We start from the raw sequence: 15403 nt of genomic DNA on the forward strand, positions 1-15403 counted from the left end.
CCTGCGTCACAAAAAACAATAACCTAACAAAAATCATACTTCCTGTCTGACTGCTTTCAAAATAAAAGACACAAACTTAAGTGGATATGCAACAAAAGTCCCAACTAATGTGTCATAACTTAATGTAACCGGTGTGGTTAAGCGGTCTCTGCGTTGTGTTGATAATGGATGAGACCCGAGCCAGCGTAAAGTTGAGACAATCTCTGTTTAATGACTGACAACAGATAAAACGATCAGTTTTACATCAATTCCTCACAATGACTCTTCTCACATGGAACATTTTACGAAAAGGCAGAGGAAACGTGAGGGACACAATATATAGGGGGAAAAGTCCTCACAACAAAAAACTCCTGAGCACAGCGACCACACTTCAGAGGTTCCGCCCACTGATCTCCGACCTTGCCAGGTATTTAACATTCAATAAAATGAAGAACACAGAATAAAATAATATAAAACACAGAATTTGTGTAATTATACCAAATTAAATTAAATAAACCCCACTGCATATCTACATCTGTTACATTAAGATAAGCACCCTTACACATTGAAAAAACATGTGTGAGAGCATGTGTTTCATTAGCACACGTATTGTGTATGTTCATTAAAGGAGCAGTGTCTAAGATTTAGGGGATCTATTCGCAGACATTATTGTTAAATAGAAAACATTTAAGTAAAGTGTAACTTTGTTTTCATTGTTGTATAATTTTGTTGGGTTTTCTTAACATAGAATGACCATGTTATAACTACAGTACATAGGAAGTCAGTGAAGTTTGCAATGATGCACCGCTATGTTTTTACGGTAGGCAGTTACTGACAAGCCAAACTTTGGTTTTAGAGAGGGCATTTGTTATGGTACCTGAAGGCCGCTATAGGTTCAGACAACTTAAGAAAAGGGTGAGCAGAGGTATTCAATTAGTTGCAATCTGCAATTCCACCGCTGGATGTTACTACATTTCACAAAATGGTGCTTTTTAAAAAGTGTTTCATGTTTTATGGACATTTGGAATTAGTAAAAATGTATTGTAATATTCTAAGGGTTGGTTGAATCTTTATTTTCTATGGTTGGGTAAAAAAAAATAAAAGCGCTGTTCCAACACATTTTACAGTAATGAAATTACACAAGTAAAAATTAAGTTTACTCAGAATTGCTTAATGTCCACGAATATTGAGACTGGAATAGGTGACTGTGTTCGCATCATGAACTTTTTCCTCCAACGTCAAAGTAGATGGACAATGTTACCCTGATGTCCTTTTTTTATGTTAAAGATTTCCATCCATATTATCAGTCCAAATAAAGGTTTGCTTTTGTTTCTACAGCACCTGTTTTTGTTTTGTTCAGTCGTGTTTTTAATTTGTGGCATTATGGACAAAGCATCATCCGCATTATGTTGCGTAACCCTGTGTATCATATTGACAATTACTTCTTCTTCAATGCTGCAAATAATTCAATCAAAGCCGTGAAACCCCTGTGATGAGAGCTCTACATAAAAGTGTTTATTCATGGTTAGTCCTGCTTCACTGTACAGCCTGTTTGGCATTCTTGTGGTTCTGTCATGTGATGACTGTAGCTGATATGGATTTAAAAATAGACTAACATTAAGTCAGCAGAGTCCTGTGGGTGGCAGACTACCTTCAATGCCACCCATCCGTCCACTTAGGAGGAGCAGCAGTGTTTTCCCTCAATGTCAACCCCTGACAGCTGAGATCACAGCCAGCCCCTTGTGATCCAAGAGGGGTGCCAGCCCCTTTGCTTCAGACTGCTTATGTAAGAGAGGGATGGGCAGCCTTCACCTCTCTGAGTCGTGTCTTTGTCAAGTGCTTCTCCTAAAGAAGATCCACTTGTGTAATTTGCCTTATTTTTAGCTGAAAACAGCTGCTAATATGCAGTATTCACGTCTTTTTGTGTTGTTAGACATATTATCTACATGTTGACCTGGTACAGTGTAACGTCAAGTCAAAGCGTGGATTTTAACAGTTTGGAAACACTTAACAATCCAGTGTACATATTGTTTAATTTTTGTAATGACTCAAATGCAAATAAATTAAGCTTTTATACTCAGGGCTCAAAGATACCTATATCATGAGTTACAATTTGATGACAGCAAGCAGTAACCACACAGCCATTAGACGATCAATGAATGATAAATGAAATATAAAGATTGCATTAAGTTATATAAAAACCCAAGGCAGCAGGGACATGTGAGCTCATAAGGGAGTAGGTCCTGAATCTTGGCATATTGTACCTGCAGCCTTCTTTAAATTCCTAACCTTGTATGTATAAGGAAGGTCAATGTACTTTAATTTCCAGGGTAAGTAAATACTCGCTGGAACAGGAAGAAAACATTTCTACTAGGTATTGGTGACAAACTTTGAAGCTTGAGATAAAAGTGTATAAGCTGCTGGACTTTTCTACATACAGCATACACATGAGCCATCCTTATTGGCAGATCGATGATTAGAAATTGTCTGTATATAGCATCATATTTAGCCACATGGGACTGATAGCGATTTTCTCACCAAACTCTCAGGAAGGCAGCTTTTTTTGCTTTTTTCATTCTTGTGTGGTGCTTTTATGAGCCTCAAATTAAGACTGGAAAACATTTATAAAGATTGTGTTAATAACATATCATAAAGAATATAAAATGGTAATACAAAACGACAGTAAGAGCAAAAGTTAAACAATGTCAAAGAAAATCACATGAACCATTACCCCCAAACTTTGTCTTTGTGAATGTCTGTTGAAATCTATTTTTAACAGCTCTTCATGTTTCCAAGGACATGTGTGATGCTTTTACACTTCCACTGCTCTTCATGAGATGCTAGTGTCCATAACTGTTCATTACATGTTAATATCATCAGATTTATATATATTTATTTATACAGGTTTACTAAACTCATTATAATTAAATAGGTTTTGATGCATTTTTAGCAGTCAGGGTGAGGATTGTTTATATCTGCAGTTATATATCTGTGTTGACCGTATGCCATCAGCCTGCACTAGTTGCTGGTTTGCCAAATGTGTTTGCTCTGACCTTGAACCCCTCTGTCCTTGGACACACACACACACACACACAGACACACACACACACACAGACACACACACACACACACACACACTTCAGAGAGCCCCAACACAGGGATCAAGTGCGAAGGGATGGTGTTAGAGGAGGGGGGCCCGTGGACAGCAGGGTGTGGTGCGTGTGTTTGTGTGTGTGTGTGTGTGTGTGTGTGTGTGTGTGTGTGTGTGTGTGTGTGTGTGTGTGTGTGTGTGTGTGTGTGTGTGCGTGTGCGTGTGCGTGTGCGTGTGCGTGTGCGTGTGCGTGTGCGTGTGCGTGTGTGTGAGTGGGTGTGGGTGTGGGTGTGGGTGTGGGTGTGGGTGGGTGTGTGTGTGTGTGTGTGTGTGTGTGTGTGTGTGTGTGTGTGTGTGTGTGTGTGTGTGTGTGTGTGTGTGTGTGTGTGTGTGTGCGTGCGTGCGTGCGTGCGTGCGTGCGTGCGTGCGTGCGTGCGTGCGTGTCTGGGGGATTTGCCGTGAATGTATTCCAGGCATGCAGCCAGGAACTGTCATCTGCCAGTGCAACACTATCCATCCTGTCAATCTTGTTTTATAATTGTAACATTCTCATATTCTCCGGCTGAGCAGAGCGATGTTTCCAAAATAGTGAGACAAACAAGCACTCACACACGCACATACACACACAGAAGCGCACATTTTTCTAGGAGCATCTTTATACATTAGAAATCAAATAAGGTGCATATTGAAAAAGCTAATAATTTGTTAAACGAATTAACTAACTGTTTCAGTAAAGTAAAACTGATCATTTATTTTATTTTAGGCAAAGATTAAAGGTAGGGTAGGTAAGAATGGAGAAGCCAGCTCGAGTGCGCTTGAATTTGAAAATACACAACCGGAAAAAATCTGCCTTTTCCTTCAGACTTCCTTACAGAGCCCCTCCTCCAACACACACGAATGCACACATGACCAATGAGGGCACGAGATAAGTTTGTGCAGATTTGGAGAAACCAACACAAGTGTGTTACATTTTGACATTATCCAAAGGAAAGATATCCCAGGCCCTCCCTTTAGCCCTATCTCCAAAACCACTCCCCCAAAATACAAGGACAAGTCGTCAAGATAGCTTTAGGGGGAACGTTGTCATCACGAACCATATCCAACTACCTCATGTCTTATTCTGAGCAATAAGATATCATTAAGGAACAGAAACAGCGAAGATGGCTATTGAACAATCAGAATCAGTGGAGGCTGGAAGGTCATTTGCCGACTTGTTTGTTGTTGTACTGTGTTTAGTAACAGAATTTCAACAAAAATGCTTCTTAAAAGTTTGGCTACCCTACCTTCACCTAAGGACAAATCATCTATCATCCACTTAATGTCCAGTGAACAAATCGTTTTTCACTCTCTAACTGAATGATAATCAACCTGCCTCACCTTACTTTAGAATGTAATCCTGCAGAGTAACGATATTAAGACAGTCATGTGGTGCAGTTATCACAGAGATCCCATGAGAAATGACGTCTGCAAATTAATTTATCACCGGACTCCTTTAGTGAAAGAGGCAAGATCCGATTACAGAGGTTTCTAGGTGCTCAACAATGGCCTGCTATAAATACACTCACAGAGGGTTTTCCACATGCGACAGCACACCCACACAAATACAAGAACTGTTGCACAATATACAGGACGTGTACAAATGAATGTGTATTTACATGTACATGGAAGACCATGTGGTCATTGCTGAAAAAGGTAATCTTGCCGACTTCTTATGGGCTTTATTTTTGTCTTTTTCTGAAGCATTGTTAAGGAGTCAGCATTGTGTTTGAAAGTTCTGGAAAAAACAAAAAAATCTGCTGAATGTTATGTGTAGCTACATCTAAGTCCTAGTGCAAATGGAGAGGAAGAACAGTGAAGAGGGAAACAGAAGCCTCCACGGAGCGCTCAGCGGCTTCACAAAGTTATTTACAGCTCAATCCATCAATAAACGACAGGTGCAGCATCCTCACAAACAAACCTATTAGCTTTCCACCCGCTGGAACAATATCCTCTCCAGCAATCAGCTGCTCACACACACACGGGCACACACACACACACACACACACACACACACACACACACACACAAACACACACATACACACACACACACACACACACACACACACACACACACACACACACACACACACACACACACACACACACACACAAATAGAGAGACAGACACCAACACAGACAGGCCAATAAGTACAATTTATGACTTCTTTGTTGACTGATGTTTCTTCTATTTCTTCTCACTGTATATTTGTCCTTTCATTGTTCTGGCATCTGCATGGTTAATTTTAATGCATTATTCTAGAATATTTGTTTCCGTGCTAGCAGCAAAGGTCTATAGATAGAAATGTTGGTGTGTCCACTACTTTACATACCACAATATTTGAACAATGTTGGCTGTATTGCCCTTCAATTCTAGTTACAGTATCAGCTGTTCCCAGTCAAAGTGTTTTCCCTTTATTGACATTTCAAAAGGAAATGGATAGGCACCAACTTTGTTGGCAAAAGCTCCCTCTAGGATACCCTTAGAGTGGATAAAGTGAGATCCAGTGCCATACATGTGGCAGCAGGCCAATAAGCCAATCCATCTCACCTGCCATTTTTATTTAAGCTTACCATTGAACCCTACACTCTCCCACAGACCTTGCTCACCAGCACCTTCATATCCCCTGCTGTATCTGCTGTACTTTTCACTTGGATCCACCTGTGGTGCTCTGTAAACAAACCCCCCCTCCAATCTCTGTGTGTGTGTGTGTGTGTGTGTGTGTGTGTGTGTGTGTGTGTGTGTGTGTGTGTGTGTGTGTGTGTGTGTGTGTGTGTGTGTGTGTGTGTGTGTGTGGTGTGTGTGTGTGTGTGTGCGTGCGTGCGTGCGTGCGTGCATGCGTGTGTGTGTGTGTGTGTGTGTGTGTGTGTGTGTGTGTGTGTGTGTGTGTGTGTGTGTGTGTGTGTGTGTGTGTGTGTGTGTGTGTGTGTGTGTGTCTTAATGTAAAAGTGAAAGAGTTAAAGTAGTATGAGTGGTATTGTCTGAACTCAGTAGTACTAGTGACCTTCCCCGCCTGCTGCTCTCAATCCAGTTGTTCATGTACAGAAAGTCAGTGCAACCTTTTTAACCCATAGTTGTCTAATGAGCAGTATTTATAGCTGTTGTGAGGGGGTGCTGTTCTATTGTGTATGCATTCACGTTGAAATGTATGTGCCCGTCCAGATGAATTGGGGATTTCTTGAATCTTCCAATAATTTGAATTCCAACCAAATGGCTAAAAAAAACACGGCATTGCTATTAGAGTCAGCTCTTTGTGTTTATTGAAGACTATCATCCCAATGCTATGTTGGAAAACAGGTAGTCTAAACACTATAAGCTACCTGCTCAGAAGCATTATGTTGGCCTTGTCATCATAGTGATGTTAGCATTTACTTCAAAGCACTTCTTTCCTTAATTACAGTTTCACAGAGCTGTTAGTGCGGCTAAAGACTCTTGGGGTTGTTACTGGTGGATTCAAAGTCAATTTAAGCATAGTTTTACTGTTGTGGTTGCATGTCGGGGCAAATGTTCACTTCTTTGTATACTGTTCATTACTGGTATTGTGTTCAAAGTGTTATTCTACAAAGTTCCCTGCAACTACATGTGTCAAATGATTGTCCTACTGTATGGTAACAAACTAATCAATTTATCCAAAACAAATATAAGACCATTGTCTACTCAAGTAAAGTACGTTGAAATATGTATACTTAAGGATAATAAAGAAGCAATTGCCCAGAAAATCCTACCCATCTGGTTGTGCAGTGAAATAGCAATGTAACATGTTCTCAAACCTTTACCGAATAGCAGGTGGTGCAGAAGCAATGCACAAAACCTCGACCTCAGCAGGTTTGTGCAACAAATCACCATGACAAGTGGGTCAGATATTACATGGCAGAGCATATGTCTCATGGTGTAAGGCTACAGTTTGTCCCTGAATGCAGAGTGTTGCATGTCAGGGCACAGGTCAGATATTAGGGGCCAATAGCTCCAGATGGTAGCTTTCCACTTTTGGAAGAAGATGGTGTCAAGACCATGACTTCAGGGATAAGATATATATTGACATGGGAATGTATTTTGACTTTTGGTTTGAGCAGAGTGAGCTGTCCTGGATACCAAGTCGCACTGAAAGTCAAAGGGGACTGACACCATACATCATTTTGATTTAAAAAAGAAAAGCTCAGATTTGAACCAAGGGTACTCTCTGATCCTCCATTTGAAACTGACTCGTCTGCTGTTCCAATGGCATCTGTCTGGGGCAGCATGCTTGCCATTTTGTAACAAAATGAACACCTCAATGCAAGCTGGCTTTCATAATTGCCTCCTTCTCTTTTCTTCCCTTGTCCCTTTTTTCCAGTCTGTCTGCCAACATCAAAAGCCAAATGACCGGAACGTGGTGTACAGTAGGATCGGGTGTCAAGCGGCTGAATCAAGTCGGAGCTGCAGTCTGCCGTGGCTAAGAGTGGCACAGTGTCGTCTTCCTTTTGGTCAGAGATGTTGCCAACATTAACACCATGTGTGACACAACAAAACGGACAAAGTGAAATGGAAACGAAGGACTACTTTGGTCGGTTTTCATCACATTAACATTTTGTAACAATCTGCAGCACAGTGAGTGCTTTTTCCAATAAAGCCCAAGCTCTGTTACCAACTGACTGGAAACTTCACAACTCTTCTTAAAGGATAGGTCTAGTGATACACGTACTTTTCCAACTATTTCTGACATTAAACACCATAAGAACACCAAAAACATAAATTAATTGTTAACACTAAGATGTTTTGCCTATGTGGCCAAATTCTGACATAGTTAATTTTGCACCGTGAGGTATTGAGCAAAGCGCTGATGTCAGCATACTATCATGCTGACATGTTCACCATCTTAAAACATTTTTTACAAATGTTTACCATGTAACATTATTTTCAAAATGTTCACTATAAATACTCACTAGCGCTACAAATACACATCTGAAAGCACTCCCCATTCACACAAATATACTACTGTTTGAGCAACTTTTCTAAAAGATACAGTGCCTGTTTAAAATAATAATTACCATGATCAATTCAAACACAATCCTATTGAGAATGGAAACTAGATATATATCTGGAAGATTGTATACTGTAGAAACCATAATGAACGGCAAACAGGAGATCAATGCATCTCCTAACATTTAAACAAAGGCAGTCAGTGTTGTGTTTTCCAAAAATATTTAATATAAAATATTCTCTGTCTTTTAACACATCTGCACCATTTTACCAAAGCCATGGCAATATTTTTCACACACATCCCAAACAAAACACATACAGTAGGAGAAAGAAGTGTTCTTCATATTGTTTGAACACTATTTGAAGTGCTCATAGCTGCTCATCTTCTCATCACATTTCATTGTGATTCCTTAAGATATTTCTTTAGTTCATTCTGATATGGAAACACAAAATAATTCCAACATATAAAATCTGCGTAACTCCAGAATGTGGAAGACAGTCCTTACGAACACGTGAAGGGGTGTCAAACATGAAATGCCTGCTTTTGCATGTGGATGATCAAGCTTTGTATGCTATTAAATCGTATCAAGGATACACTGCATGAAATTGTGAATACAGGGAGACTCTGAAATGTTCTTTGACTAAATGTGATCTTTAACTGGAAGGCTCTGCTGCAGTTAACACTGCCTCAGGGTCATGTGAACAGGATTCAGTTCTTCTGGATCCTAAGCCACCTGTCATCACTGTATGCACACAGAGTGCACCAGGGTGAAGTGTGCGTTGAAGAATTGTATGTTCCAAGTGTATTTCAATCCCAAGTCTCAGGCACAATTTTATTTTAATAGAGACATTAAAATAGATTATTTAACATCAATATTAAATAGGGCTTGCGGTATTTGATATTTGGAATGAAAATCAACTTAGTGTCACCTACTATGGTTTAGGAGCGACGCTTTATGAAAGGCACTTTGTTTTTTTCCATTTAGCAAGTTAAAAAAGTTCTCAAAGTATGTTGTTACAGGGACATGCGGTTCAAAAGGAACTCTGCCAGCATCAGCCTTTACAAGGTGTTGCAAAATGGCAGCATAGAGTTGTGGCAGAACATTTTGTTTATCTTAAGGCAACAAGGTTTGTTATTGGAAGTATCAAAATAAGAGTAAACTTTGGTCCAAGACCTTTTACAGGAACACAGTTAGGACTAAAACTATCTTTTGTTATGCAAAGATATTAGTAAAGATATCCATAATAAAAACTGGGACTCTAGAGTTCTGTCAACCTGGCTTTTTCTAGAAAATAATCTAATATATCAGTTTCCTCTACCCATTGAGATCAAAAGCAACTTACAAAATGCTTTTTAGGAGATTAGTGTGTTTTTCTGCTTTTGGGAAAAGCTGAGTATGTAACACTGCATTGCATCGACCCACATATCCATATCTCACTAGCTGCATAGCAAGACAACATTCAAACATCCAGCACAGCAATAAAGTCCTTTTACAAATGCACACAAAAATATATACTTTATAAACTGTGTCCTGATCTGTTAATAACATTTCAGCTCTCTCTGTTTCAGAGAAGAAACTTGATACGATACTCACACAGGTACCAAATTACATTTTGAAATGTAATGTTAGAAAAATAAGGATCTCTTGAACAATGCCAGACATTGTTTGAAGGAGGTTCACCAATACAGTTCAGTGGTAAAACCTCACATTAGGTGCTTTGTGTCGTTTTTTTTACAAACTACTTTGCCTTCTTTTTCAGAATGGCAGAGTATCCATAAAGATTTTCTCCACTATTGGTGGAGGGGGAACCAGGTCCTCGAGTTTCAGGTAGAAGATGCGCTGCAGGCCCTGTGTGCACAGAGTCCTCAGCTCGGGGAGTTTGCCCAGGAGACGAGAAAGATAGTTGGGCTGTGTCCGGCTCGGTTCTGATCCGTTTCCATTCACATGCTCTCTTAGAGAAGTGATGAGATGACTCTGAAAGTCTTCCACCCTCCTGGGCTCTTTGAGGCCATGGCGATCTAAACGAAAAACATGTTCTCATGAAAAACACAGTGCTAACGAGGGGGAAAAAAACATATGCAGTGAGATTCACTTGAATGCAAAGCAAAGACAAGCTCTCACCAGTGATGATAACTAACGCTGCAAGGCAGGCAAACAAGGAGACGTCCAAGTTCATTCGGTGAAGGCTCTGAGAGAAATCCATTATGGAGTTAATCCAATCACCAAAAGTGGAAACGCATTGCAGTCGGTGTAGGACCAAACCGTTGCAGAAGATCAGCTTGTTCTTCTCAGGATTAGACCTGCATGGGTTCAAACCAATTGTACAATTAGCCATTATAGCAAGGTGCGCATTAGTCTGGATAAATAAGAGTTAAAGAGGGTATATTATTAAATGTTATATAAGCTGACCTGTATGCAAGTCGCAGAATGAAGAGCTCAACAAAAGCTGATTCAAGGAGCAGCTCCTGGTCCTCTGTGCAGAAATCTTTGAAACCTGGGATGGTTTCGGCCCAGTTTCTTATTACATCCAAAGAGCCAGTCAGCAGGTCATAAAACTGCTGAATATCAGCAGCATTCTCCTTTTCTTTCAGGTTGTCCACAGTCTCCTGGTACTGAGGAGAGGAGAGAGAAGGTTAATGAAAAAGAACTGCAGATATTCACTGTCATTGCTTTTATTCTACATCCTGTGTTGAGGTCATTGATAGTGATCTTTTTGATTGAAATTAACTCTGAACACACCGCCAGTCTTGAGATTTACCTTGGAGTAGTCAAGCTTTCCAATGGTTGGGTTTGAGTCTAAGTGAGATCTGACAAGAGAGGCTAAGATGTTGACGCTGGGGGTTGTGGATGAGGCCTCGGACATAGTCTTGGGTTTCGAAGGCAGACGACCTCGACGGCCTTTGAGGCTGTCGGTGCGAACAACTGAGAAAGAGACAGAAAAGAGGAAGCACAAAAACATAAATCTCCAATTTCCACATTTGAACGATGCAATTAAAAAAAATACCTGCTTTATCAATTTCAGTTTCTCTTTTTTCTGCAGCTGGCACTAAAAGTTCCGGGTTTCATATGTGTGTCCTTTTTAACTTTAGTTTCACAAGGCTGTCATTACAAACCCTAGTTTCTCTTCATCATACATTTGTCACTGAAAGCGTGTGCCTGACATTGCATTACCTTCTTTGACCATTCCAACTGTGAGGCATTTCTGGAAACGGCAGAACTGGCAGCGGTTTCTTCTTCTCTTGTCCACAGGACAGTCTTTATTGGCAAGGCACACATACTTTGCGTTTTTCTGTACAGTTCGCTGTGAAATAGGAAAAAAAATAACATTACTATGGGTTCCAAATGGCGCACACATTTAACAATGTAAATGAAAGAAATTAATACTATCTTTGTATAGGCGACCAATACTGAAGGATAAACCCCAAATCAATGTTTGGGAGTTAAAAAAATGCTATAATTTAACACAAAAACTTAATAAAAATAAGGAAAAACTTTTGGATTAGGATCCTTCAAATGTGACTTGTTACTATATATGTACATTGCATTACATTGTAAAGTTAAACAGATAAACTCAATGCTCTGTAATGAAAAAACATTGATTACTGTCACTATTTTTTCATTCTAAACATATCTTTACTACAATTTGTCGATACGTATTAGCAAATAAAAGCTGATGCCAATATATAATAAGCTAATCAGCCAATATGTTGTCCCAGCCTCCTCCTCAGCTATTTACCTTGAAGAAACCTTTGCAGCCCTCACAGGTGCGGACTCCATAGTGCTGACAGGATGCGTTGTCACCACAAACTGCACAGCGGCCCTCACTGGATCCTGGGTTGTGGCATTTAGGAGACATCATGGACCCTTCAACTATCCTGGGACTTTCCATGCATCCATGGTCCAGGGACATGGGGGGACAATGAAGTGGAGACATGTGCTGCTGAGGAGGCAGGAAGAAAGGGTCGTCGTGGCCCGGCATGGCATCCTGATGATGCCCCAGGGGAGAGTGCTGCTCTGGAGCGGGGCTGAAGGTAAAAAAGGAGAGATGCTGGGCCATGGCGGTCTTATCAGCCACAGAGGACGGGGGGGCTGAGGGGTAGGGGCTGAAAGGGGAATCCCAGATGGGTGCAGACTGGGCCTGAAAGCCAGATGTGGGAGGGGAAGCTGCGGTATAAACTGGGCTGCCATAGTAGTCAGAGCCACATGACGACAGCGTTTCATCAAGGCAGCTCATCGCAAAGGAACCTGGGTAACAGCCATACACCTGGAGATCATCCAGCTTGAAGGCCTGGCTCTGCATCTGAGGGCAGGAGCTCTCCGCTGAGTGGCTGAAGGAAACTGTAGAGGCCGGTGGAGTGTTGGTAATCCTGCAGGAATAAGCATCAAACTCCCCCACATAGCCATTTCCCACCAAGGTGTTGATGCTGGGCAACGAAGATGTAGACAGCTGGTCCTTTTGGCCACTGATGTCCATCACCAGTTTGGCACTGAGGTCAGGATTCAAGAACTCAGAGCTGAAGTAAGTGTCATGGGGCAGGGAGGCATACTGGGCTTGTACACAGGGCATCTCTAGGACAGAAAACAGCAACAATTAGATGAACATAAACATTTATAGTAAACTGCATGTGTCAATACATCTAAGAAAATGTCATAACATTGCACAAATATCTTTCCATAAATGTTAATGCATTGTAAATGTTTGTCACACAATCATATTGCAAAGTGTGAGTTGTTATGCTTATAGAATAAAATCATTGGGAATAACTAGGGCTGAGTGTTCTGTCCTAACATACAGTAATGTATATACAATGAAGTTAAATAATCTCATTAAATGATTAACTTATAATATTAATCAGCCTTGTTTAATCCTCTCTCTGTGACCTTACAAACAATAGCCATCATGAACAACTTGACGGTACACGATCTCAATTCCGCAACATGCCATGTTTCTGTCAGCAGGACCTATCACTCCTCTTGAGAAAATGTAGAGTGAGGTCCAGTGGTGTAATAAGATATTGAAAGATGTTATTTGACTGGCTGTTAATGCTCTGAAAACCTCCTTCAGTGGAGGGCAACCCTCTTTCACAGGAACTATACCAGGGAGTGCTGCAGATTGTATTTCAGGGTGGGCTGAGTGCCAGCTGTAATGGGAATGGTGGCAAAGCCTGTGCCTGTGCGTGTGTGTGCGTGCATGTGTGCGTGCATGCGTGCGTGCGTGCGTGCGTGCGTGTGTGTGTGTGTGGTTGGGAGAGTGGGCGTGTATCAACAAGTGCAAGACAAAGTGAAGCAGACCAAACCATTGTTTGAAAGGTTTTCGAACTTATACCTGATTGTTGAATTATTTCCACAAACTTTAAATAAGTTTGACCCATGGGAAGATCATTGGGCCAATGTGTGTTTTGTATATCTTCTCTCGTATAGCAACAGTAATAAAAGCACATTCAACATGTGAACTCATCTTAGGTAATACAAACTAGGCACAGTACAGCTGCAGCTGTGCTATTCTTACCATCAGGAGTTACTAATGACAAAATATTTTTGAATTTTAACAACTATTTACCATATAAAAAGAATTGCCATTTCTACTTCAGAGTTGCATTAAGTAAGCTTAATGTTAATTTTAGAGGTTGTAGTTTGTTCTGCTGGTGTAGTGTTATTACTAATATATTAATGTGTACCGCCTCTCTAGAAGAGCCTAACACAACTCAACAGTATAACCATGAAGAAAGGATAAATGCAGTAAGTTGTAAACATTAGTTTTAGCTACAGTAGGTGTACCTAACAAACTTGCAAAAGAGTGCATAGCTCTGACTGCTGTCAGAAAAGTGAGGCTGAGACATTTTAAAACATTAGTTTCCATTAAACTAATTGAGTATAAAGGTGTATTATGTTACACTGTTGTATCAGCAGTCTAGTTAACATTCTCCTATGAGCTTGTATTCATTTGAAAGTATTCTAAAGTCAAACATCAGCATGCAAGTGGTCCCCTGAATAATCAAATATCAATACATGTAAACAAACTCTTTCACTCACCTGGTTCATGTAAATATCCGGATTTTGAAGTTTATCATTTATTCCAAACGAGTAAAACTGATGAATGTCACCTCTGCCAGCTGCTGTCAGAACGCACACTCATTCAAACACACTCTCACACACATACTGGTTCAGACCAATGCAGGAGGATCCATACTCTCTTGTTTTATTTTGACTGCGTCGACATAAGGGCGTGTCCATGACCATACATGGTGAACATGGCAGCGGAACGTTCCGGGTGGCGAGCCAATCAGCGTCGGGATTTACACAGACGTTCTTCCATGTGACGCACGCACGGGATTCCATTGACGCAAGAGACGGGGGAGCGTGTGTTCTAAATATAAACCGACAACGACAGCAGCGCTCACGTGGGGCTATTACTGGATGAAAAATGCTAAAAATAGCCGTAGTTTCAAAGTGCAGACGTTTTTTGACTGGAAATGTAGATGTTATACACGTTTATAAAAGAGGGGTGTGTTGTAACATGACAGAACAGGAAACACCTGGGAGGTATTTTCTCATAAAATATGATTTGTGTGTTCAATGAATGGCTAGAAACTCCCTACACTCAGCCAATCCTCAACTGAGGAACCACGAGCCCCTTTTTTCACCATCTTTATTGTCAACACTATGGTCTTATATATATATTTATAAGTGTGAAATATTATAGTTTTTATTTCAAAGGACATTCTGAAATAAAGACTGATGAATTTAGGTGCAACTTACTGCAATTAAATCTATGTTTTCTGTTTCTGTTCATATTGTTGGCTACATTTTTCCATAATGATATTATTTGTTTGATATTGAACAATTAATAATCCATAATAATCTATTTTATAATTTTACATTTAAATGTACTATTAGCCCATCGTTTATGACTAATAGTTTAGATTGTAATTGGATCCCCATTAGTTGTGCCATAAAGCACAGTCTTCCTGGCTTCCACATTTTTAAAGAATCATAAAAATGTACAGTCCAATAAAATTAACACATTTGACCAAAAAAATGTAAATAAAGTAAACACAAAACACAAATGACAAAAATAAAACACTGATATTATCCACTTTCAGCAATTAACAATTAATGGGCCTAACGCTGGACTTATTTGATAAAAATATCCTTTTTTAAGTGGTTGTGAATAAACACTTCATTATGTTGCATACATTTCACGATAGACAGTTATCACAAGAGAAAGACCCCTCTTTACATGAGTCTCTCCCATCGAGATGGACTGCATTTCTTTCAACATAATTAATCCTCTGACCACTTTCAGATCTTCAAACTGACCCACATAGAATGC

General features: G+C 40.2%; 1 protein-coding gene and 1 long non-coding RNA gene across 2 annotated transcripts; one reads left to right on the plus strand and one right to left on the minus strand.

Moving 5' to 3' along the window:
* Window positions 1–171: 171 nt before the first annotated feature.
* LOC307042009 lies at window positions 172–9802 on the plus strand. Its single transcript, XR_013808967.1, has 2 exons — window positions 172–406; window positions 7443–9802. It is a non-coding gene; the product is annotated as an uncharacterized lncRNA (long non-coding RNA).
* LOC307042007 (putative nuclear hormone receptor HR38) lies at window positions 8274–14277 on the minus strand. Its single transcript, XM_079685646.1, has 7 exons — window positions 14104–14277; window positions 11807–12639; window positions 11242–11371; window positions 10829–10992; window positions 10480–10682; window positions 10192–10370; window positions 8274–10088 (listed from the first exon to the last, which is right to left on the minus strand). Exons 2-7 carry the CDS (start codon window positions 12635–12637, stop codon window positions 9826–9828), a joined length of 1770 nt encoding a protein of 589 aa, XP_079541772.1. The 5' UTR covers window positions 12638–12639; window positions 14104–14277; the 3' UTR covers window positions 8274–9825.
* Between the last annotated feature and the right edge of the window lie 1126 nt (window positions 14278–15403).

This window comes from Notothenia rossii (genome assembly GCF_949606895.1).
Source record: "Notothenia rossii genome assembly, chromosome: 5".
NCBI classification, from domain to species: Eukaryota; Metazoa; Chordata; class Actinopteri; order Perciformes; family Nototheniidae; genus Notothenia; species Notothenia rossii.

Excerpts from the sequence above, each read along its gene's own strand:
- LOC307042007 (XM_079685646.1), bottom strand. The coding sequence starts at position 12,637 with ATGCCCTGTGTACAAGCCCAGTATGCCTCCCTGCCCCATGACACTTAC. Across the intron at positions 11,372-11,806 it reads GCTGCAAAGGTTTCTTCAAG|CGAACTGTACAGAAAAACGC; the intron begins GTAAATAGCTGA and ends CCTATTTCACAG. Across the intron at positions 10,089-10,191 it reads AGCGTTAGTTATCATCACTG|ATCGCCATGGCCTCAAAGAG; the intron begins GTGAGAGCTTGT and ends TTTTTCGTTTAG.